This window comes from Siphateles boraxobius, unplaced genomic scaffold, assembly GCF_051911475.1.
Source record: "Siphateles boraxobius isolate OS27281-9 unplaced genomic scaffold, OSU_SipBor_1 20, whole genome shotgun sequence".
In the NCBI taxonomy this organism is placed as follows: Eukaryota; Metazoa; Chordata; class Actinopteri; order Cypriniformes; family Leuciscidae; genus Siphateles; species Siphateles boraxobius.
Window position 1 is genome coordinate 16,719,029 of NW_027508811.1, and position 26,060 is coordinate 16,745,088.

Here is a 26,060-nt window from a genome sequence, read left to right on the forward strand (position 1 = left end):
TAATTTCAGAGAAATTCCAATTTTAAATAATGGTTCGTCCATGTTCACTTGTCGCCTGTCAATGACGTAATATCCGGGTTATCCCTGGTTTGCGCTCGTACCAAGCATAGACAGACAGTAAAAGAAATGGACACAGCGACCCCATTGATTTCAACAGAGAACACTGAAGCCCGATTATTGCACTTCCTGTCTGATGGCTGAAGACTGCGCAGGCTCAAACTGAGCTTGATGACAGTCGGACAGTTGTGAATCTTCTAGTAGCTGTGGCAAGACTAATCTGAATCACCTAATTCCTCAAAAACGTTGTTGAAATATTTTGTCCCATTGTTTTTATGGACTCTCTATCTATGGGCTTCTCCCTTGACTTTATGCCTCTATGTCCCCCCGATTGCCTCATAGACAGTAAAAGATTGCCTGCGAGCTTCTCCTCCTGTCTATAAGGTTATAGGCTGCGTACCAAACCGCATACTCAATGAGTAGGTACTTAATTTCAATGAGTACTTACTTAACGAGCGCTAAAAAGTAGGTACTTTATAGCCAAATCTTACTGTCTATGGTGATCAGCGCGTAATGCATGCCGGATAGAAATGTGTCCGAGCATAGACATCATATAGATAGACGCCCTATCGACCGCTACTGCCTATTGCCACGGACGAGAATTGGAGCCGCCATCTTAAACCGGTCATCCGCTCCGCTCAGTGTAATCTGAATGGCAGGTGAAATGAGCTGTCAGCGCATTAAATTAATCATATCTCACAGAATACTGAACTGATTTTCACGCATTTTTTTTGCTGCGAAGGTCATTCATGTAGCTATGATACAGGACACATGGTTCGGCGTATTTTAATATCCATAGTAGGCTTAACAGTAATATAATATTCTGATATAAGATATAAAGTGACCAGACACATTATGTGTGATGAAGGATATAATGTATTTTATAAATCACACACTATAAATATAATAAAGAAGCAGAAACAGGTAGTTGCAGTAAAGTAAGATATTTTAATAAGTTGAAGAAACAATTTATGATTTGTGACCCGCACATACACACGAACAGACACACACACTCTCACTCTCTCTCTCTCTCTTTCTCTCTCTCTCTCTCACACACACACACACACACACACTCACACACACTTTCACACACAGAACGCAGCCACCGAATCCACCGAACGCAGGCACCTGTAATAAAAATTGAGAAGAAGCTTTTCAACGTGTTTGCATCAGTAATTTTTAAAAATTAAATTCGGACAACATTAAGCCTATACCTTTTTTATTGTATGTGGATGTGGGAGGGGAAAATGTCGAGACTAAAGCCCTATTCGGATTAACTTTAAAAGGGTTGATGGAGTAAGTTAATAATGTAATTTTACCACAGGACTTCTGTAATATCAATAGCCAAATCGCGTGTGATAAGATATACGTTAACGTAACACTAGAAGTTGGAGGGGTAACTCAATTTGCGCATCGCTGTCATGCGTGTATTACATTGCTTCCTGATATCATGTGCGCAAACACAAATAACCTATACAACAGGGCAGTTGAATGCTTATCTGATAACCTAGAAGCTCTTGTAATTATTACTTTAACAGTTAACGTTACCCCACCTCTCCATGCCGGGTGAACACCGGCTGATGTAGTAACGTTAAGTTAAACAGCATTTCACAACGATTTCAGTACAGTAATATCAAATATCCTTGCTCCTTCTCGGTTATCTGGTAATATTCTATTCACAAAATACAACCAATAGTACAGTAATGTTAATTACTTGTGAAAAGCCCTATTTTCGATGGTCCGGCGATTAGAACAGGAAAATGCTCCACAATGCTCTGGCATCTTATCTGCTGCCACGCAAGGAAACTAGGAGTATGACCGGTTCAAGATGGCGGCCGTATTTCTCGGTGCTCAGCGGCCAATAGGGCATCTAGTCTCTATATGATATCTATAGGCTTGTTCGACTTGAACCGGCGCTGCAAAGTCCGATCGGTTTATGACATCAAAGTACCGCGAGAGCGATTAGAGAGCAGACGGCTCCTTATGCTTTTGAATCGCTCTCGCGGTACTTTGATGTCATCAAACGATCGGTCTTTGCAGCGCCGGTTCAAGTCGAACAAGCCTTAAGCCGTGTGTCCACCAAAGCGTTTTTAGCCGGCTGAAAACGCTGGACGCTCTGCTGAAAACGCCTAGCTGTGGGCGCTTGAGAGCGTTTTGGCAGCGCTTCGTTTTTTCAGTTGAGACGATTCGTTGCTATGATACAGAATATCCGCAGCACAGTTTACTTGTAACTGATTTCGCAGATAATTTTGTTTCATACTAAAAATGTATTTTTCATCCATTTTGTTCGGTTAGCCCTGCTGGTTGACGTCGTTGTGCAGAAAGAATGTTGTGACAGTTGGTCGGTGTGGTATTAGCCCCGCCCCTCCTCCACTGTGATTGGACGGTTTGGTAAAAAGTGACATTGATGAGCGCAGCGTTTTACCCAAAGTTGAACATTTTTCAACTCTCGGCGACCAGTAAAAAACGCCGGGCGCTCAGCGCTTGAGCGTTAAATACACGCTCAGCGCCTCGTTACGCTCATGGCGTTTAAAAAACGCGGCGCTCCCATTGAAAACAATTAGAATTTTACGCCAGGAGCGTGAAAAAACGCTTTGGTGGACACACGGCCTATGTGTCCGAGTGCGGTCCGCCTTGCTCTGATGTCATGCTGACGTGTGTCAAAAAGCTCTCGCGAGCGCAAGGCGCACATGTCGGATTCTGCAGTTGCTCTCCACCGACTGCGCTGCTGCGCTGATCAAAAGCATGATGGGAAACAACTTGCTGACGACACAGCTTAATGTTGATTGGTTTAAACAACCGTGATGTATTGTTCTCTTTTAAAATGTTTGATTTTAAAACTCGGATATCATGTTTTATGTGTATATGTTATGTGTGAATATTCCCAAACTCTCGGACAGTGCGATCTCTATGGGTTATGCAATGTCATTTTATTATATATATATATAAAAAACACATAGCCTATGCCCGTATTAAAGAAAAAAATATTGATAAACACTTATTTGGAATGGAATTAAATAACAAGTACTTTGGATGTCTTGTTCATTATATTTATTTTCATATAAAAGCAACAGAACTTAAATTACATCCAGTTTATTAGCAACACTGTGCACGAGCGTGAATCCCGCGATATCCATCATTGATCTCGCAGGTATCAGATCCACTGCGAGAAGCGAGAACTGTCCGGCTTGCCTGCGCTTTTTTCACTCCTCCTCTGAGTGAATAAAGTCAAGGGAGAAGCCCATAGATAGAGAGTCCATAAAAGCAACGGGACAAAATATTTCAACAACGTTTTTGAGGAATTAGGTAGATTTGTCTTGGCACAGCTACTTGAAGATTTACAACTGTCAGACTGTCGTCAAGCTCAGTTTGAGCCATGGGTTTGAGCCTGTGCAGTCGCTCAGCCATCAGGAAGTGAGTGCTCTAAACGGGCTTCAGTTTTCTCCGTTGAAATCAAGGGGGTCTGTGTCCAGTACTGTCTATGGCTCGTACTGCCATAGTAACCATGGCGACAGATGTGGACAACTGCGTTACGACTAGCGGCACGCTCACGCTGTTGTTGTTTCGTTCAAACATTATAGAACATGGCAAGCAGACTTTGGGACAAAAGGAGAACTAAAACGAGAATCAATATCAGCGTGGCGTTTTCGAGATAGCGAGAGCTCCACGTCCGTGAAAAACTTCGCCTTGACAGAGACGCCACTCTTGCATGTACTTTATTAGACAGGTGAGCAAATGTACATAAAACGAATCAATGTTATATAGCTCAACATGATGAAATGTTAGAATATGATCAGTATGTTAATGTATAATAATAATAATCTATTTTACTGCTAGTCTCATACAGACAAACTAACACATAGAATAACATTATAACTTTCAACACACTCAAATGCAGTTTAGTGTGATAGTGTAGACCAAGTGAAACAGCAATGCGTTACCTCACAAGTTTCATTCGTCTGATAATCTGACCTGTGTGAGTATTAATTCAGCAGTTGCGGGTAGTTCGGTAGAATTAAATGTCCTTATTGCTTTATATCCGCAGGACTCACGTGTAGCGCTGATATCTGTCTCTCATTAGCAATCCCGCCCTGCTTCATACCACAGTCATGTTAAAAACATCAATGTATTCACTCATCCTTAAACATTATAAGATTCATCAGCATGACGACAAGTTCCATAATTCCGCTTATGCGTCATCAACCTACGCCTTTGTTATCGTAAGAGGTTAGCGACCCCTAGCGGCGAAAAAAAATACATATTGTAGCTTTAAACAACAATAAAAACACATCTTTCAAAAATGTCTTGATGCTAAAATACTCATGTGTTTTGAAAATTAGACTCGAAACAGAACATTAATTCAGTTTAATCATTGTCCATAAAAATACATAGCATCATGTGAAAAATACATGAATATTCATCATGCCTCTAGTGAGCTAAAGTCTAATAATAAAAAGTTCTGGATGATGGGAATGCTGTTCTCATCACACTGAAAATGGCTTCGCACAGTCAGGAGAAATGTGTTCTTCATGGGGGTCAACATAGAACTAATCCTGTCAGCTATTACCTGGATGAACCTCACCTCTGATGCTGGGGCTTGGGACAAAACAAAGATAATGACTTTTAAATTAACAAGAATGAAACAAAACATATCAAGAGAACAAATAAACAGAAACACTAGTGAAGAGGGAAAAGGGGAAGTACCTCACCTATGGTCTTATGTAGCCTATCAGGAGGAGTGTTAAGAAGGATCTTCTGGACTATAGCAGGAGGGACTTGCACACATATTTGATCATTTTCAGCTCTCACAGTCAATACTATTGGCCTAGAAAGACAAGTCAGGATGGTTTAAGAAGATAGAGTACGTCTAGATAACTGGGTATAATTTAATTTATACATTTATATTATTATATATATATATTAAACACACACACACACACTATATATATATATATATATATATATATGTGTGTGTGTGTAATATAGGTCTGAAAGAACAGACCTATAGTAGTGACGCACTCCTGTGTGTGGTAGACAAGGGTAGCAGGGTCTGTATATGCCGTTCTCATCAGTTTCCAGTTCTGCAGAACACTGTCCACATCCAGCAAAAGTGATGTCACCAGAGACTACGTCCAGGATCCTCTCCATGGGCGTGTTGCCATCTATTAACAGCGAGGCATCCTGCGATGGACTGCTTTGAAACTGGAACGCTGTGATTTTAATTTTCAGCTCTACATCACCTAATGAGTACATAAACAAGAGAGACTTAATGTAACCATGATGAATTATACTAATTACAAATGCATTGTTAGCATCAGGAAAAAGTCCTACCTGAGTATTTCTGGGACAGTAGTGTGTTGAGATCAATCTCAAAGCTGCTAGCCGTCCTCTGTGAGCGGACAGTGTTGTAAAACTCCTTACATCGAGTGTCATCAGGAAAGAGAGGCTGAAAGGTGCCCCATGGAGTAGAATGCAGCTCTAGCAAACCTGAGGTCACATCCTGTCTGACTAGCAGCATCCTAAACTCCCAAACAGCATCTGTGAGGGTCATTAGCAATAAAAATGTTGCACAATAAAAAAATATCACATTTCACCTTTACCTTCTCGACTCAAAGGCCCCTGCTGTCCAACACAATATCTGAACCATTGAAATATAAACACCTTTGTTCCTGTCCAAACGCTGCAGCCAAGACAGAGCAGCTCCCCAAAGTATGACAGCCCCTTGGTGGCCATCTCCTTGCTCCACAGTCAAAACGGCTTTCAGAACACCTCCTGCTCTGGATATCCCCTCCACCTCATCACGCCAGCCTAAAATCAAGCAAAACAGCATTCTGTCACAAAGATCCTTTGAGATTTGACTGTTTAGTATGTGAAGTGAATGTAAAGTACAGTACAAGACACATATAAATCAATGTATTAAACGTGTCTCTGGAATACTCAATTCTGATTGGTCAATGGACTGTAATGTAAGACTGCACGATTTGGGGGGGAAATCGAACTGCTTTTTCATAAAAATTGCGATTTGAAATGTGATTTTTAAAAATAAAAAGTTCCAGTTTGCTGTGCTTGTTTGTAGGGCCATAAATAAAAAAATATTTAACAAAACAAGAACTATAACAAAAAAAGCTAGAATAATAAAACTATTAATAACAATAATATATTATTATTAACAAAAACAAATTATTTTACAGCGATATCTTTTCGACAAAAATAATAATTTTATGTCACAAATATGTCTTCTAGTTGCCTTTGAGGTTTGACTGGTAAGTATGTGAAGTGAATGTTGCGTAAGGCACATATAAATAAATAAATGTAATTTCTCTGGAATACTTTATTCTGATATCAGTCCATTCACCTGGTCACCAGTCCATTCACTCAGTCCATTCACATGTTTCACATATTACATTTGCTATATCATCTGAAACACTGGATTCCAATTCAGTTCCATACCTGTAATTAACTTCCTGTGTTTAACCCTAAGCAGAGCGTGAACCAATGTGTCAGGACGTAACGCTCCAAGACGAATGAAGGGGATGGAGTCCAAATCCTGAGGCTTGTGAGGAGGCAGAGACAGCAGCAGGGGGCGCTTCTCACAGAGATGAGTACACAGCATTCTTAATGTATGACAGTTCAAATTCTGTGGGGCTAGACAAGATCAGCATTACAAAGGCAGGGGACAATCATTACAGGCAATTACATGTACAATGTAAACATACATTTCAATATGACTTCTATACCTTTAACTTTCAATCTGGCAAAATACTTAACTCTCAGTAGCAATTACGTTTCTATTACCAGGTGGAATACGTTCCCCCGTGACCTGTCCCAGATACAGCAGCTTACTGGTGAAGGTGGACTGCAGGACAGTCTCAGTCTTCCACTTGTCTATGTGCACTCTCACATCTGCCGAAGAAAAGACAGAAAGACAACTGTGGGCATTTCATTAGACTGTGCATCGCAGGAGGGTTTTTTTGCAACCACACATCCTTTCAGACCAGCTACATTTAAGATGATTCACTGTTGTTGTGTGTATATTGGTTGAATGAGCTGAGTTAATCCGCTGTTTGTTGGGCTACCATGACAAGACCACAGAGAAATGTCCTGATATTCTTGTTTTCTTGCCAGAGTGGCATTTCCTATGTTCACACCTATTCTCTTGCCAAAGATTCCTTCAAATGTTTCCTACAAATACAGTGAACACTAATTCTGTATTTTCATTTATGAAGTAACATATTGCATATAAAGCCTTAAAATCATGCTTTTAAATAGATGTGGTCTAAAATAACTCTGGATCCCAGAGTATATTCTATGTACTATACAGTATGTGGTCAGTAGATTGCTCAACAAGGCTGCATTTAATTGATTAAATACTGTATATAGTAAAAACAGTAATATTCAGAAATATTGTTACAATTTAACATAACTGCTTTTAAAATGTAATTCTGTGATGGCAAAGCTGAATTTTCAGCATCATTACTCCAGTCTTCAGTGGCACATGATCCTTCAGAAATCATTCTTTGCTGATTTGCTGCTCAAGAAACATTTCTTATTATTATCAATGTATAAAAAAAGTGCTGCCTCATTTTTTGTGGGAACCGTGATACTTTTTTTGATGAATCAAGTTAATAAGAACAGCTTTTTCAAACAGAATTTGTTTGTAACATTAGAAAACCCCTAAGTAACTTTTGTTACTCTTAAATTTAATGTATTGCTGAATAAAAGTATTACAAAAAATAAATAAAATAAATTACTGACCCCCAAACTTTTGAATGGTAGTGTATGTGCATATATATTGTGTGTAATGTTATATCATAAGAATATGTCAAATCAATGCTTGGCCAATAAACATGAATTCTGAATTATTCTTGAAGATACTTATTTAGAGATGCTGCACAATATTTAACATCATCAAATTTTGTGAATTAACATAAATTCCTGACTTTTCTGGATATTTGGAACTTTTAAACAAAAAGTGTTTGTTTATAGATCTAATGTGGAATTCTCAATGGTTTCACCTGTAATTAGCAGAATATCTCCTGGATATACAGTCAGAGCCCAGAAAGCAGCTGTCCGCCATAAAACCACCTTCATCTCCACATCCGATTGGTCGGTGACGATCAGCGTTGCAAGAGGTACACTGGAACCTGCCGAAACTCCAGTTTTCACTTTGACCTCTTTTAAGTGGCATGGGTGTACCACAGCAACTAAGATGGCGTATCGTACACCCTGGGTCTTACACCTGGCCAGCAGGGTTGTAGGACCACAGAGGGGGGCGGCCAATCTTACCCTCTGCTCTGTTGTTTCTTTAGTTTTACTTACAGTCTGAGACAACTTCCTCTTTTTAGAAGTAGTGGGACTAGGTGAAGTATGTGTAGCTGTAGTCGGTGAGTCAACATTAAGTCCGACTTCCTCATGATCCAGAGGTTTTTCAGCTATAGCATTGCCCTGAGAGCAGAGTATGCCGTCAGATGTAATTTCCAGAATCACCCCTCTCTCCTGCTGTCTTTGGCTTAGACTGTCATTATGCCACTCTCCGGAGCTTTGCAAGGTTCCTCCCAAGCCCCTCTCTTCGGGGCTGACCATAGGACTGTACAATTCTGGAGAACTTATGGAGGCTGAGGCAATTTGTTTAGGCGGAGTATGTGGACAACCAAAAAGGACATCTTCAAGAAAGCCAGAAGTTGGACACCGTGCCACTCTACTTCGAAGAAGCAAGGCTTGGGACTTTGTCCATGTACACAGATACTCAGTCTCTGTGGAAACAGGCGATGTAGGCTTTACGTCTTGGCTCTGTCTAATCAAACTAGTTTGTGGCCAGGAGAAACAACTATCTAGGTATTCTGTCAACAACACAGGACACAACTCCTCTTCTTCAATGGACTCTGCATTTGGTTGAGAGCACCCGAAGCCCGATGGAGTACTGTCATCCTGGGATGTTTCTGTTTTGTCCTCTGTACTCTCAGGTATTCTCTCACAGGTACCAGCAGACTCTGGTCTACCACTAATCCCTGCACCACACTCATCGTCTGTTTGGACTTCTCTAGTGTCCTTGGGAATCAACCTGCCTTGACTCCAAGTGAGGTCCACTGTCTTCCAGTGCTGGACTCCTCTCTCCTGTACCTCTAAAGCAGGGGCTTGGGGACATGGGGCACCCCAAAACACATGAATCTTTGGTTTGTTTGCCATATTGCCCGTCCTTAAGTTGCCCTGATATTGGCCCAGTATTAAGATTTATTTTGCCAGGTCCTCTATCATATTTACAGGTGTATTAAAGTGGCCACCTGCAGGAAAATAGAAATGGATACTGTAGATTAAAACGTATAGAAAGCCCAAATAAATATTAAAGCGATAGTTCAGCCAAAAATGAAAATTGTGTCATGACAGAATGTTTATTTTTTTGGGCGACCCATGTTGTTACTGTTCAGTAAAAATAAAACTATTAAAAATCGTTTTCATTCATTGAAATAAAGCTAAAAAAATAAGTATTAGATGATAAAAGGTAAACTTAATGACAAATGTTGCCTTGGCTACTAACTGAAATAAATATGAAATAATAAAATTACTAAAACTAAAACTGAAATAAAAATAAAGTCACATATATACAGTATATACAACAATGAAAAACTACAAAAGCACATAACAAAATTACCAAACTAATTTAAAATGTAACAGTAAAATAACAACATAAAAATAAATATAAGAATAAATAATAATAATAATAAAAAAATAACCAAACACCTGATAGTTCCTTTAAATATTATCAACAAATCAAATATGTATATATACAGTTGAAAAATAGCCAAATTACTATAAAGGATTGTGCTCTTAAAGCCAATGGAGAATTCCAAGCAAGGTAGCAAGAGGGAATACGCTGTAAAATCTACACAGCTGGTGGGAATAACAGAATATTTTAATGTGTCCGTGCAAGTGTGCATTCCTCGGATCAGTTGTTTTCACTTAGCAAAAGAGGAAAAACAGAGCAGTTTAATGAGTGACTCTCCAGAACTTCACCAACCAGATGATGGGCGTAGGCACCATGTGAGCCAATAGCAGAGCCGTACTTCTTTTAAACTACAGGAAGATTTATTGCAGGCAGAATTTATAGCCTGAGATGAGGGTATGGATGGAGTGGTATTGAGAAGAAGAAAGAGGGCCAAGAACAGACAGAATTTCATGCTTCAGCTGATTCACACATGTATTCAAAGTTTAAAGAAAAATGTTATTACTTTTTTACTTGATTACACCACATGGCATTTTTAGCGTCATCATTAAATTGAAACTTTTCTTGAAAATGGTTTTCCAAAACCATGTGGAGCCTACATGAATACAAAGAGTAAAGTTTTTTCTTACTATGTCATTGACAGAGGTCAAAAAAAATTTGAATCATTAAAAAATAGAAATACCATAACAAAAAACATTAAGTACAGTAATCCATTGCTGCTGTCCACCTCCTATGATCCTGTAGTGTGAGGCAATGGAGCATGCACACATTGCAAATATGAGGCATATCCCGTGAAACTACAAAAAAACATGCACAAAGGCCCTGCGAGAGCTGATCTCCAGAACAGGATGTATTTCAGGAACAAATTACACCTGACACAAAGAAGACATTACATAACACCCCATGTCACTGTAACCCCAGGTGAAATAAATAAGTACATCTGGTTTTGTCAAATTGTAGTGACAATACAGATACAAAATGCTCTTTTAGTGCCTTATTTAAGTCTTATTTGTTTGTGTGCAGATTGAGAGAAAAAGAGAGAGAGAGTGCACAGAACACAGGGTCATTGTCCTCGATTATCCTTCTATGCACATGCCAGTCCAACACAAAATATTGCATTTAATGAGCAAAATACACTGAACAAATCCTAATACTAGGTTTCAGATAGGAAGCAACCACTATAATTGATTTATGAGACTGAATATATGAAGCTACTCCATCATGGCCTGTAAAAGATAAATAACCCTGACACTAACTAATCACTGTTAGCAGGACCTCAGTTGACCTCGGCTGTACAAGAAAAAGCCAGTTTGAATGAGCGAAAACAGAATAACCCCGTGCCCTCTTGATCCCTCCAGATTCTAGCCTGTACTATTTTAGATAATGTTTGAAACTGTTTGAACACACACACACACACACACACACACATAATTATAGGGGGTGACATTATCATTATATTACAGATTATTAAAGTTGCTGCTGTCCACATGTGTTGCCTGAACGTTGTGGACAGCAGCAACTTTAATACTTTTACATATTTTTATAATGCTTTTTCCCTAGGCTGATTGCAAACACATTTTTAAAAGCGTGTTTGCTTGTGGTTCCTGCTCTATGAGCGGAGCGCCTCCCAGCTTGAGGTGGAGACCAACGGTCTGTCTGCTGTTTAAAACTCGCAAACAGTATTCAAGCTGACAGACACTTTATTTAGTGTAGCAGAAAAGGGAGGAGCCGTGGTGTCCGTTTATTCACCCCGACCCACTCTTTGACACTAACGTTACCTGTCTTAGTTTTTCTTTCCTTTATAGATATTATTAGTTAGTTAGTGTTTTAGTTCAAACTGAGTCATGTATAGGTATCTGGGGGAGCTCGTCACACGCGCAGCCGCCAGCAGCTCGCTGGCCTCGGGATGCGTCGATTCCGCCCTGCCCGCTTCCGCGACTCTCATGCGGGTCCGCCGTTACAGCGAAGCCGTAGGAGAGAAGGACGATGACCCTAACTTTTTTAGGATGGTCGAGGGGTTCTTCGACCGCGGAGCTTCTATCGTGGAGGATAAACTCGTGCACGATCTCAAGACGAGAGAAACGCCCGAGCAGAAGAGGCACCGAGTTCGAGGGATCCTCAAGATCATCAAGCCCTGCAACCACGTCCTGTCAGTGTCATTCCCCATCAAGAGAGACAACGGGGAGTGGGAGATGATCGAGGGATACAGAGCTCAACACAGCCAGCACAGGACCCCGTGTAAAGGAGGTAAAGTTTGAATTCACGAATTAAGTACCGGGTCCGGGGATAATAGGACGCAGTCGCGTTCTCGATGGTAAACATGCAAGCTGAGACACAGCACTTACCAGTACCATCTTCTGAAGATTTGTATTATGATGACGTAGGTCTGGGTGTCTGCAACACATATATTTAAAAGCTTCGTCTTTGTAATTTGACAGAGAGTGATAAATAAAGGGCCTTGCTTGCGTTCCATGAACGTGGAACATATCCTGCGTTGTGTTTGCGCAGCAGCGACACTCTGCGACTATTCGCGAATTTTGCATGCAAGCGTTTCTTCAAGCACCACAAATAACATTGTAGATTATAACGTTACTGGAACTAATGGTAAACTGATAAGATGTATGTGCCATATCCGAATAAACTGGTTTTATTGATTATCTTCTTTCTTTCTGGTTCAAGCTGGTTAGCTGGTCTAAGGTGTTAGCCGTGCGACCGGTTGCATTGCTGAGACTTCTTAAAAGTTAGTCATTAAGTTAGGTCCTAACTTAAGTTACATAAAAGGTAAATTGTTCTAATTTGAATAGGAAAAGTAAAACTGATTACCTCGTAACTAACTGCTAGTTGGTAAAACTAGTTCTTAAGACACAGTCTTAAGTTTATGCACCTGGCCCCTGGTCTAGGTGTTTAATAGGTGGTCTAAGATGGTCACTAAGTTAGCTGGTTTGTTGCAGAAAAGGGCCAGAATGTGCCCATCTTAGAACAGACAGAAACCAATACCATGTTCCAAATCATAGTTTGACTGGCTTACTGGTAGAACCAGTTGGTGGCGTGTTTGTTTAATTAGTTTGTTGCTGGTTTCCAGCTAGGTTCAGGGAAACAACCATGTTCAAAATACAGCTTAATGGGTTTTCCCACAGGATTAGCAGTCTATAAATTCCTTAATACGCATTGCATTTTATAATATGTAGGAGAATGAAATTGGAAAATCTTTTAAACAAATGTATGAAGAAATAGGCCTATGTCCTGCATTTCTTCACCATTTTTGGTCTTTGTTTGTAAAGTACTGCAGCAGGAATGCTGCCTATCTGTTCCATGTGTTTATTTTACAAGGTAGCCTAGTTCTGCTTCTTAATCTTATATATATATATATATATATATATATATATATATATATATATATATATATATATATATACATCATATAAATTACAGTTTTATCTTTGCAGCAATATTTGTATGCTTTTTGGAAGTTGTGAACTCTCATTATCAGTGGAATGTGTTTGTACAAGAGCTGTTTTTGTCAAGCTTGACCTATCCTGGAGTTGTTTGTAAGACCATTACATTTTGCTTCGTCAGGACTGACTGTGCAATGCTTTATTATGGAAGGGCGGTGGAAGACCCCAGAGCAGTTCACTTTCTCAGCAGTTTCCCTAAATGGAAGCTTTATCCTATCAGTGTTTTTAAACTATTTTCCCCTTTTTAAACAGTAGAAAGAGCAAATAAAGATAACTTTGATCCCATTTCCTTTAACCACCAATTTTAAGTTATCTAAATTGCTCACAAGTTCCGTTGATCTGATCAGCACAGTTTTGGAAGACATCTTATGTTCACGCTATTGAGTAGAATCAATGGGAGCTTTTAGTGAGACAGTGACTGAATTAATGGCAAGACTTTAAATTGTTGAGTTTGTAAATTAGCTTAGTGCTTTAGTCAGTGGTTTTACCTTGAAGTCTGGCAACAGGCTAACCAGACAAAACATTGTATGTTTTTGCAACTGTGTGTCAGGACGTCAATATAAAAAAGAAGATTAAGAATATAAAATAAGAAAGAAGATTAAGCAAAACGTGGTTATAATAGGTAAGAGATTGCAGACTTTGGACCCCTTGAACATGTACAGTAGAAATGCTCATTCCACCTTATGCATAGAGAAGTGCCAACGCAGCTTGATTAAAAAGCTGATTCTTTTTTATAAGATTAAAGTTTCCTTAAAGTTACTCCGTCACCAACAAACTCTGGAAAGATACTGTTTAAATGTACTGATAACTTTATTTGATGTAATAGAAATGTGAAATTAATTACTAGCTCATCGTCCATGAAATCAAGAAGAAACTTTCCAGTGTCGTCTAAGCAACCTTTTGAGGATGATTGATAACAGAGATGTTTGGGGTAGTTGCTTTGGCTTAATCCACACCCAGTTTGGGCCCTGCCTAGATTTTCCCTCATAGTTGGGTGGAGAGAGTGAGTCATCAAAGTGGTTGGTCTACTGCCTGTCCTGCTACTCAAATTTTCCACTCTCAGAACTGTAGACCTATTTTTTTTTTGTGTGTGCAAATGGCAGTTAAACTATTTGAATTTTCAGGCCTCCTACTCCAAACAGGATAATGCCCAGTTCATTAACGCCATTTTAACTGTCAGACAAGGTCTACTATTGCAGTGGGCAAATATATGCCCCCCCCCCCCCCCCACACACACACAAACACACAAAAAATTGCATTATGAAAGTGTTGTCGTCTGTGATTCCTTTAGTTTTAATCAATAGACAATCTCCTGTCTTAGCATCATAAAACAAGTTAAAATGGGCTATATAATGCTTGTGATTTATTTTGATCCTTGATTTGACATTATTTGCATAGATAGACCTATAGCCTGACGAGGACTCAACACTGCTTCTGTTTCTCCAGGTATCCGTTATAGCACAGAGGTGTCAGTCGACGAGGTGAAAGCCCTCGCCTCACTAATGACATACAAATGTGCAGTTGTAGGTAAGTTCTGTGCTTTAATTTGTTTGTGTAAATTAGTTTGGCTGTGGTTGTTAGTATGAACACATGAACTGTGCTATCAACAGATGTGCCTTTTGGAGGAGCTAAAGCTGGAGTGAAAATTAACCCAAAGAATTATTCTGTGAGTGATTTCATATTCCCTGCATAATTATGATTTCAGAATATGGTAGAGTGTTAAATTAATTTCACTATAATTTTAAATATTCCTCAAAATGAATGTCTATATTTATATTCTATTTTTGTTATAGTGTCTTTCAAGAGCTAGAACATAATTTACAGTGCAGTTGCATTTGCCTGTGTTATTTATTATTGTAGATTTATTGACTGGCATAGAGAAACCATACAGGGTTTAATGCCTGTGCTGTTAAGACACTGTTTGTGACAGTCCTTTGTTTGTTAGTATTTTATCATTAAGCATCCTGTATTTAGTTTAACTTTCAGATGACAGACTCCCCATTTACAACTGGAGCAATCAATACTCAAATAACTACTACCTAAATGAATACATCCTAAAATCCCCAACAGACTTTTAATCTCTTTAAAAAAAAGATTTGATCAAGTGGTTTTCCCTAGATGTCGCAGGTGACATCTTTTTTTAATCTTTTTTTCTTTTCGTTTTTGCTTAAAGACAAATACCCAACTACACGTACTTTCCATTAAACATATTTAATTGGAGTGTCCAACCTTTAATGCAAGACAACATTTGTATGTAGTAAGCTCATTTAAGGACTTGTTTAGTGAGATTTAACCAGAAAAGGTTTTTAGAATTATTATCATTTGTTAATGTAAAACATTGTATATAATATTAACCGCAATGTTTTTTTCTTTTTGTTGAGTTATTGTTTTTAAATTGTATTTATGCAATTTTTGTAACACCGTTTTTGCCATTGAGATAGCCTAAGATGCTGTCATGACATTAAAAAGCTATAGTACTACTATAAATGTATACTTCCATATTATTAAACACATTATAGTCACTGATGCTCGTCAAATTTTTTCTTACACAGGACACAGAACTGGAGAAGATCACAAGAAGGTTTACCATTGAGTTGGCTAAAAAGGGCTTCATTGGTGAGTTTTAAGCAGCGCGCACTGAATCTGCTACCGAATTATACAAAAAGCTCAGCAGAATTTGAATGCCATTCATGTACTAAAGTCTACACATCCCTCATTCCTTGTGCATGTTTCTGAAATATTTTGCCTAATATTTTTATGTTTTGTCTACCCTTAAAATGCTTAGTCTTCTGTTTGACACATTGTACCATTTATTTGGTAGAATTCCACAGAATTTCCCAAAGTATCAGTGCTGTAAATGCAAAATAAGTCTGCAGATTCTGTCAGGGCCTACTAGTTACGAGGCAGTGCGTATTATAGAAGAAAATGTTTGTTTTTTATTTATAATCCATTTATGGTGAACAGTAGTTTATCAATATTTGTTGTTTCCTAATGACATCTGATAAGCATATTTTACTATTTGGAGTAGAATGAGACGGAAACTCTGTTGCAGATTACTAGACACAATCACACTAATGAACACAAGTCAGGTAATAATCAGCATCAGATAACACAGATTAACAGTTAAACGGCTATTGACACCACTTATTAAGTAGATTTAACCTGTAGCCTGAAAGACTATATATAAACTGTACTCATATTACATGTGTTTAAAGAGCTTGTAATAGAGGCAACTTTCCTTTTGTAGTTTATTTTTTGGGCTGGCTTCCCACATTGCTCTCCGACAACACAATGTAGATTCCCTTGAAAAACTGTAGTGACTGCACAGTTGCCATTATGTCTTAATGTATTATAACAGAGGTTTTTACGCTTGGCATTGAAGGGATATTTCACCCAAAATCATACAGGTTTGGAACAACTTGAGGGTGAGGAAATTATGACAGAATTTTCATTTTTGGGTGAACTATCCCTTTAACTCTGTAGCTGAGCCATGGCCATGGGAAGGGAGGATCGGTAGCATACTCATTTCTGTTTCCTGCGCTAGGGCCTGGCATTGATGTCCCCGCCCCAGATATGAGCACAGGAGAAAGGGAAATGTCCTGGATTGCTGACACATATGCTAACACAATGGGCCATAATGTAAGTTGAAGTATATGACCAAGTGTTTGTGTAATACGCAACTGGTTTGCTTAAGCAAAATCTATAAGAAATCAATGGGGTGTTTGGCATGCTGCGTTTTTATTACAGATCATGCCACTGATCTTACATGCTTATGGACATAATTTATATATTTACTTATGCTATGTTGTGATTGAACTGACAAGCAGTGATATTTTGGTGCTGATAGATAAATATTTTTTATTTGCCACTTGAATAAAGTGCACAATTTCAGCACATTTCAAAAAAATGGTTTGCTTATAGTTCACCCAAAAATGACAATTGTCAACATTTACTCACCATCAAGTTGTACCAAACCTGTATGAGTTTCTTTCTTCTCTTGAACACAAAAGAAGAAATTTTTTAAAGAATGTTGGTAACCAGACAGTTGATGGGCCCCATTGACTTCCATAGTATTTTTTTTCTACTATGGAAGTCAATGGGGTGAGTTAATGATGACAAAATTTTACTTTTTTGGGTGACATTCAAAAAAAGGATGATACATAAACTTAACTTAAAACGTTAAATCTCTTGGGCTACCCTACAAACACATCCTTCAGGAAATGCATATCATGTTTTCCCTAAAAAACATTTTATAGAGTAATATTTGTAGATAAATGCTGTATGTGCGTGCATACAGGTATTTTTATAGATAATTTTAGGCATACATTACCTTGATTTGGTGCAATGATTTCTATTGTACATTTTCACATATTGTAGTCATGTTGAAAAATATTTGTAAGTACTAACAAACAGATTGTCGCTATATTGGTGACTCAGTCAGTGCCTAGAGCTTTTACTGATCCTGACAAAGAGCATGGTGTTTATGAGACCTGGAGAACAAAGCGCCCCTGTGTTTTTCCACCCTCTACTGACAGACTCTTTCAATACAGTCTGTCCCCCCATGGCAGTCATTTGCTTGGTCTTGGTAGCCATGGTGTTCTGTTCTTTTTGCAAGCTGCCCGATAGCTAGATACATGAAAGGACATGAGAGATATACTGAAACGTTAACAGATTATTATTCTACTCCTATCTCTCATGACAAGCTAACACAGAGATCTCATAGCTTTGTGCCTCATAATTTGCTTTGCAGTTTAGATTATTTTGTTTGAATGCAAACAAAATTCTTCTAATGCTTAGAAGGGCTCTTTGTAATTATCATTCTTCTTTATCAGGATATCAATGCTCATGCCTGTGTTACCGGTAAGCCCATCAGCCAGGGTGGCATCCACGGTCGTATATCTGCCACTGGTCGTGGAGTCTTCCATGGCATTGAAAACTTTGTCAATGAGGCTGCTTACATGAGCCAGCTGGGCCTGAATCCTGGGTTTGGAGACAAGACGTTTGTCATTCAGGTTTGTGCAAGTCAGTAACACATAAACCATGCTTCAAGTTTATATTACGCTTTGATTTTCTTATTTCGATTCAAATGTAGTTTTTAGTCATATCAAATCAGTTGGCTGAAGAATTGTTCTCTTTATGCATTGCATTGTCCAAATGCACTGGCCCAAAACTTAAATATGTATTTAAATATGATTCAGGAGGTTTATTTAAAAAAGAAAAGTACAACTGTATATTCTGCTATCATGGTGCTACTTACAGGCACGTTGTACATTATCTCTATGCCAGAACTTAGTGTACGCTGACATGGATCATTCTGACTTTGCTTATCTAAGGACGTATTCAGTGTGTGCTTGCTTTTAGACACCCAATCAATATTCGTAAGGAATGATTAAAAGAGTGGGGAAACCTTCAAATGTTACACTTCCTAAGTATCTAAATGTATCGTATCTAAAAACTCACTAATTTTACGGTAACGCTTTACAATAAGGTTTCTTTTATTAAAATTAGTTAACTACATTAGTTAATATGAACTAACTACGGTGGCCAAGAGTGCTCAACGCACTGCAACTGAAGAAAACGCATGCAAATAGAAAAAACACCAGCAAATTAAGAAAACATCTTCATCAGTTTCACAACACATGTGCTACAAATACACAACCAAATACAGAAACTGCAAATAATTACAACGCACATATGATCAGGACGTTAAAATGAACACAAAACTCACTTGTTTCTGTATTTGGTTGCGTTGTGAGTATTTGCTGCACATGTGTTGTCAAATTGATAAAGATGTTTTCTTAATTTGCTTGTGTTTTTCTATGTACTTGTGTTTTCTTCAGTTGCACCGAATTGAGCTCTCTTGGCCACCGTAACTAACAATGAACAATACTTCTACAAAATTTATTCATCTTTATTAATGTTAATCTCAACATTTGCTAATACATTTTTAAGATCAAAATTGAACTAACATGATTTTTTTATTAACTAACATTAACAAAGGTTAATAAATGCTGTAAAATATATATTGCTCATTTTTTAGTTTCTTTAGTTCATGCATTAACTAATGTTGATCAATGATATCTCATTAAAGTGTTACCAATTTCACTGTATTTTGTGAGACTTCATTGTAATGTGAGAGAAATTCAAAATATTTTGTAAATATAAATATAATTTACAGTAATAGGGACAGAGTGTGTTTTCTTTTCCAAAGACCTTAATATTATTAATAATATTTAATGCAGTCTCCTAATTTCTGTGGTAGGGTTTTGGTAATGTGGGCCTGCACTCCATGCGTTATCTTCACCGTAACGGAGCAAAGTGTGTGGGTGTCGGAGAGGTGGACGGAAGCATCTGGAACCCTGACGGCATTGATCCCAAAGAGCTGGAAGACTATAAGTTGGTAAGTGTGTAGAGCTTATTTCCTTTGCAGCAAAGGCGGTGCCAGGACACACAAACTGGGGAGGCATTAATGATTTGTATTGGGTTTCCCTTTGTTAAAATCGATCGCGTTTCTGAGGAGGCGAAGGCCTCCTCAGGAGATATAAACATTCTGGTTGGACCATAGCTGCAGTGTTAAAATATTCAGTGTAAGGCAGCTACCTTGTGGTCATTTAGCACTACTACAAGTGCAATTCTATAATCTGAATGTATTAATATAATAAATGCTCTTGTTTTCCAGGCCAATGGCACTATTGTTGGCTTCCCCAAGGCCACCCCATACGAAGGCAGCATCTTGGAAGCTGAGTGTCATATCCTGATCCCTGCTGCAAGTGAAAAACAGCTTACAAAGAAAAACGCCAACAATATCAAAGCCAAGGTCAGAGGTCAATAGGGCCAACCATAACAATAGTCCTTGTAATGTATATGAGTTATTGATTGTGTTATGTATGAAGGTAAGAGTAGCAAAACTCGAGAGCACGTAGATGTGAATTTGAGAACTTGTACAATAAATATTCGTACTTGTGCGCTAAAATGTACACTCACAGCTCCAATGTGAAAACCTGTAAAATAAAAATCTGAAGTTGAATGTTGAAATTTGCACTTGCAGACAATAGTCACAAACCTGTATTCTGAATTTGAAGCTGCAGACAAGCAGTCATAAATGTGTAAAATGCCATTTACAAAAATACAATGACAGACACAAACTTGTAACATATATTTGCACTTATTCTTACATTCACACTCGTAGTACAACCTCAAGTAGGCACTCGCAACTTCTCAAATCGGTCACTGCAATTTCAAATTTCGCGCCTTGACTTTTCCTACTCTTTTCGCGATATATTAGAAGATGCAAAACTAACTTGTGCACTTGCAACTCAGTGGCGGCGAGAGAGGAAGGGGGGCGGGAGCGGGGTGTTCAAAGGAGCTGTTTTATTGGTTGGCGCCTAGCCAATGAAATGGGACTTCTGTTATACGTGATGATGTCACAAAACCTGTGTGTGATAGACTGATATTAAAAGTAATAAATTATATTATCAAACTCAGTTAACACCATACTAATTAAGCATAGCCTGCTATGTACAGAAAAGCCGATGAGCCCAGAATATGACGGAAGAAAGCAAATATGTGTTTAGTGCAAATAAAGCTGCAGCCTGCAGTTTTATTAATAATAACAAATTGTGTTTATTTTATTTTATAACTGTTGGTCCATTAAGCCTCATGAAGTGTTTTCTTGGTTTTCTATGGGAGGGAAATGCTTAACGTACAATTAAACGCGTTGCATTCATATTATGTGCTCATTTGCTTTTCTATAGGCTTTATTAGTAGGCATGGCGTTTCCTCAGTTTGGTCTTTTCATACCACTGTCTTAATTAAATTCATTGCATTCATATTCTGTGCTGATCTTCTTTTCTGTACATAGTATGCATTATTAGTATGGTGTTGTTTACTGAGTTTGATAATATCATTTATTTATTTTAGTATCAGTCTAATGCATTAAGCCATGAAAGCGTTTCAGATCTTTATTTTTTTAATGCAACAATAAATATACAAAGATTTGTACATGCATTTACACCTCACAACAAGTTTAACGTTTCAGATCGTCCCCGAGGACGCTGGTTTCGCGACATCATCACGTATTATAACGGAAGTCCCATTTCATTGGCTAGGCGCCAACCAATAAGACGGCTCCTTTGAACACCCCCACTCCCGTCCCGCTTCCTCTCTCGCCGCCACTGAGTTGCAAGTGCACAAGTTAGTTTTGCATCTTCTAATATATTGTGAAAAGAGTAGAAAAAGTCAAGGCGTGAAATTTGAAATTGCAGTGACCGATTTGAGAAGTTGCGAGTGCCTACTTGAGGTTGTACTGCGAGTGTGAATGCAAGAATAAGTGCAAATATATGTTACAAGTTTGTGTCTGTCATTGTATTTTTGTAAATGGCATTTTACACATTTGTGACTGCTTGTCTGCAGCTTCAAATTCAGAATACAGGTTTGTGACTATTGTCTGCGAGTGCAAATTGCACAAAAAGAGTGCAGACAAAACTTCAGATTTTTATTTTACAGGTTTTCACATCGGAGCTGTGAGTGTAAATGTTCACGTACAAGTACGAATATTTATTGTACAAGTTCTCAAATTCACATCTACGTCTCTCGAGTTTTGCTGCTAATTTACCTTCATAGTTATCCTACTCCAGTGCAATCAGAATATGAAAGAAAAATGTAAGATTTTAAATAACGGTTATTTTCACAGATCATTGCTGAAGGAGCCAACGGTCCCACTACACCTGAGGCAGACAAGATATTCCTAGAGAGGAATATCATGGTGATCCCTGTACGTTTTCCAGTCCTAAATGTTTTTAACCCTTTGTACAATCGCTAGAATATTTTAAATATTTGTGAAACGGTTAATATTAAATTGAAATATAAAGCTTTAATATAAATATTTGATATACTGTAGTGGTGTGAGTGATGTCCCGAGGGGATATTTGTTTTTTTTTATGACACTACAAATTTGATTAAACGATCAAAATATGAGGAAAGTATTTTGTGTGTTTTAAATATGAAGGAAAACAAAACACTAAACATGGTTCCATAATTTCTTTGTATGACAGTCTGGCCAAAAATGATGCCTGCACAATTTGGCATGTTTCATGCGTTTCATGCATTTCATCCATTATAGCAAATTGACCAATTGACTCCAATCACAACTATGTAATATGATTGAAAAATATTTCAAACTTACATTTTTACTGCTACCACTACTGTATATATTGATGATTTTAAAAAACAACAACAAAACATATTTTCATTTTTTTATTCTTATTGATAGAAGTTTTATATGTATATTTTTATAAATATTTAAATACTTATTTTATGTTTATTACAATATTTTAATACATGTCCCCCCTTTTCTAAACTACTTTGATCTTACCACGAAAATAGCATTTGATGGTAATATGGCTCTAAAAATAAATAAATACATGTTTAAATATTCATATGCATAAATAGGACATGTACCTGAATGCTGGAGGTGTGACGGTCTCCTACTTTGAGTGGCTGAAGAACCTTAACCATGTCAGTTATGGCAGACTGACCTTCAAATACGAAAGGGACTCAAACTACCATCTCCTAAGTAAGTCAGAAATATGTTACCTAGAAAATGCCTTGCCTAGTCGTATAGTAAAAAAGCAATGCTATGGTCAACATAGTGAAGAGTCTGCTGATAGAAATCTTTCTATCATGAATGGTATAATTGTTTGCAAATCACTTACCAGTCTTACTGATGATCAGGTAATTTAGTTCTCTGGAAGGGCTTGTTTTCCATTTTATAATTGCTCTAGACTAGGTTATGTGCACTCGGCTAGAATAGGTCATGTGATATTTTTGTTCAATTTGTTTATTCTGCTTCCACAAGCAAATACAGTGACGCTGGTGCCCCCTTGAGAGGATCTGGGCATGTATGCACATAAACACAAACACATGCTCTGTCCCGCCTTTCATCTGACTGACCTAAAATGACCTCCAATTTGCTGCTAGTCACATGGTATAGATGGAACACAAGAGGCAGACAGAAACAGAGGAAGACACAAACACATACTGTCAATACATCTAGTGAAAAATCTGTTGAATGGTGTGATTTTAGCGAATTCATATACTGATACCATCACCATATTTTATTGCATGCTTTATGAAATATTGAATGAAATCTATCACAGATTTGGACCCCAGAGAAGCTGTAAGAGAGAATAAGCAATTTGTTTGGGGAAAAATAGCATGTGACCATTACTATCTTATATCCATCTGTCAGTTTGCTCAATCCTAATAGGGATCTAATGTGTCTTTTGGCAGTGTCTGTCCAGGAGAGTCTGGAAAGGAAGTTTGGGAAACATGGTGGAGCCATACCTATTGTTCCCACATCGGATTTTCAAGACAGAATTGCTGTGAGAATAAATGCAGAATCTCTTGTCACATAATTTGTCTTCCTTAACCATTTTAAATTAGACTATTAATCCTTTTATAAACTTGTTTTGCTCATCTGCTAGGGAGCTTCTGAAAAGGACATTGTGCATTCTGGTTTGGCTTACACAATGGAGCGATCTGCCAGAGTAAGTATATATATAATCTATTTAATATATATATTAGATAGAAATGATCACACTTTAGTTTAGGTTTAGGGTCCAATTCTCACTATTAACTAATATATATATATATATATATATATATATATATATATATATATTAGTAAATGTTATTTTTTAGTTTTTCTTGTTACTGTATTATTAACATTATTATTAATAATAAAAATAATGATTATTCCTTCGTCAGTAAAACTATGTATTTTTTTTATTTTATTATTTTTTATTATTTTTAAGTTAAAGAATAAATGTAGCGTTCCAACTGGTCAGTTACTGTGAGATGCTCACCTGCTTAGTGCTGACATATCAGACCCTGAGAGGGTTTTCAAAAAGCTTAGTTTTCGTTAGTAAAAAACGCTGTCTCAATGTGTACGGAAGGCCAAAACGGAGACTAAAAGATGTGTTTTCAAATGAAAATGTATCGGTGTGGACAAGATAAACCAACAGATAAGTTTAATCTGTAAAAGGATTGACAATGAATCGATAGTCAAGGAGTTGTTAACATCTCTGATTATGGTTTTGTTAGATGGTATCTAACATTTCTGCATGAAAGTTAAATGTTGTACTGCATCAATGCCCCTCCAGCACAATCATTTCTGTCTTTTGAACATGAACATACAGATGCTCTTACCTGTTACACACCTAGCTACAGCTTTTGTGTTAGACTGGGATCTGGTAACTAGAGAACATCGTCCGTTTGTTCATGTGCTATTGTTGCTGTGAGTCATTTGTTTCTGAGACCCAGCCCATTAAATGGATTCCTATATAATCCTCCACACCCAATTTGTGATTTATTGAAAGCATTAGTTAGAGGATTTACTAAGCTAAAACAGCACAAAACTCTGTAAATAGCACACACAATTTAAATTGTTTATTAGACTGTTTAATAAAGCTACTCTTTTCCATAATAAATAGAATATAGTTTCATTTATAATCAACATTTTGATATCCATCTTGGAATTTTTTTTTTTTGGCTTCTTCATGAAGGACACATGTGATGCTGCCCTAGAATTAGACCAAAATTTGATAATGTTGGAGGCAGCATAATTAAGATGCGTATTAGATAAATATTCACATTGAGAGTACATGTATGATGCCTTAAAATGCAGCATACTAGTCTGTCTGTCTTTTGGATAGTTTGATGTATGAAGTGCATGCATGGTTTAAAATGCTGCTTCAGAAATGATCAGATTGTTTACATAATTCATCCTTCATCCTTTTAGCAAATCATGCGCACAGCCAACAGGTATAACCTTGGGCTGGACCTGAGGACAGCTGCCTACGTCAATGCCATTGAGAAAGTCTTCAAAGTGTACCACGATGCTGGCCTTACCTTTACATAGACGGTTGTATTATTCACCTGACTCTGTATACCCAAGTCTGCACCAACCTGAGTTACAACACTTCAGCTCCTCACGTTTACATTTTATACATCCAAATGTATATGTCATATCATTTATGCATGTGGTTAGCAATAGGCAACTTTAGAAGCATCTTTTCTTGTTTAGTTCATCATCTTTTCAAATATTCATGGCTTTTAGAAAAGCCTATAAGCCAAAGTCCCTTTAATTCACTCTCTTTGTCACATCTCAGAGCATAGCGGGAATGCCTTGCCAGGAAACACCAAAAGTTTAGAGCTACAGTATTTCTGATCTTTGTAATGTTTTCTTCAGGCCATGTGTTAATGAAGAAGTTACTAAAAACATTAATCTTTATGGCCGTAATACACTTGCACAGTTGTTTTTCCCCCTGCCTGTTTTGACAAAAATATGGTCAAATTGGAAAGGGATGCAGGATGAATCTCAGGCTTTTTGTATTTTAGCAAAATATTGCACATAAATATAAAGTTTTGCTGCTCTTTGGAACAGTTTTCAGTGATAACCCAAAGCCTTCCTTAAAAAAAAAAAAAAAACAAGTTATTGACCTTATTGGTAAATTTGTTTAATTTCTTAACAATATGCAAATGGTAGGGCATATATTTTTGGGAGCAAATGTTTATTTTCATCATCATATTAGCATTCAGTATGAATTAGCCTTTGAAAAAAAGACTTTGTATTGCCTTTTTAAAATTGTCTAAAATTAATAAAAATATATATGAAAATGTGTGCAGTGTGTCAGCTGATTCACTGGGATAATTTCATTTGTCCTTTTGAAATGTTTAACATTTTTAACGAAAAACAAATATTTCAAAACTAAGATTATACTAAGGCAGTATTAGCTCATTTAAGTGAAAAAAGAGAACCTTTTCAG

The 26,060-nt window shown here is 37.5% G+C and overlaps 2 protein-coding genes and 1 long non-coding RNA gene across 3 annotated transcripts in view; 1 reads left to right on the forward strand and 2 right to left on the reverse strand.

Annotated features, from left to right (window-relative positions):
* The window catches only part of LOC143745245 (nuclear factor NF-kappa-B p100 subunit-like), a 25,220-nt gene extending 12,923 nt beyond the window's left edge, over positions 1 to 12,297 (reverse strand). Inside the window, exons 1-9 of the mRNA XM_077237248.1 lie at positions 12,124 to 12,297; positions 8,073 to 9,338; positions 6,853 to 6,960; positions 6,508 to 6,702; positions 5,719 to 5,865; positions 5,389 to 5,595; positions 5,060 to 5,297; positions 4,767 to 4,882; positions 4,606 to 4,653 (exon numbers count right to left, since the gene is read on the reverse strand). Of these exons, the coding sequence (XP_077093363.1) occupies positions 4,606 to 4,653; positions 4,767 to 4,882; positions 5,060 to 5,297; positions 5,389 to 5,595; positions 5,719 to 5,865; positions 6,508 to 6,702; positions 6,853 to 6,960; positions 8,073 to 9,243 (2,230 nt within the window). The 5' untranslated portion in view covers positions 9,244 to 9,338; positions 12,124 to 12,297. The remainder of the gene's footprint in view (positions 1 to 4,605; positions 4,654 to 4,766; positions 4,883 to 5,059; positions 5,298 to 5,388; positions 5,596 to 5,718; positions 5,866 to 6,507; positions 6,703 to 6,852; positions 6,961 to 8,072; positions 9,339 to 12,123) is intronic.
* LOC143744707 (uncharacterized) lies at positions 986 to 1,950 on the reverse strand. The gene is made up of 2 exons (XR_013205901.1): positions 1,772 to 1,950; positions 986 to 1,185 (listed from the first exon to the last, which is right to left on the reverse strand). It is a non-coding gene; the product is annotated as an uncharacterized LOC143744707 (long non-coding RNA).
* Positions 11,273 to 25,915, forward strand: glud1a (glutamate dehydrogenase 1a). The gene is made up of 13 exons (XM_077237244.1): positions 11,273 to 12,025; positions 14,680 to 14,760; positions 14,844 to 14,899; positions 15,786 to 15,849; positions 16,778 to 16,872; positions 18,066 to 18,245; positions 19,496 to 19,633; positions 19,913 to 20,050; positions 21,926 to 22,006; positions 22,684 to 22,807; positions 23,524 to 23,615; positions 23,718 to 23,780; positions 25,034 to 25,915. The coding sequence occupies exons 1-13, from the start codon at positions 11,623 to 11,625 to the stop codon at positions 25,151 to 25,153; spliced, it is 1,635 nt and encodes a 544-aa protein (XP_077093359.1). The 5' UTR covers positions 11,273 to 11,622; the 3' UTR covers positions 25,154 to 25,915.
* Positions 25,916 to 26,060: the final 145 nt, after the last annotated feature.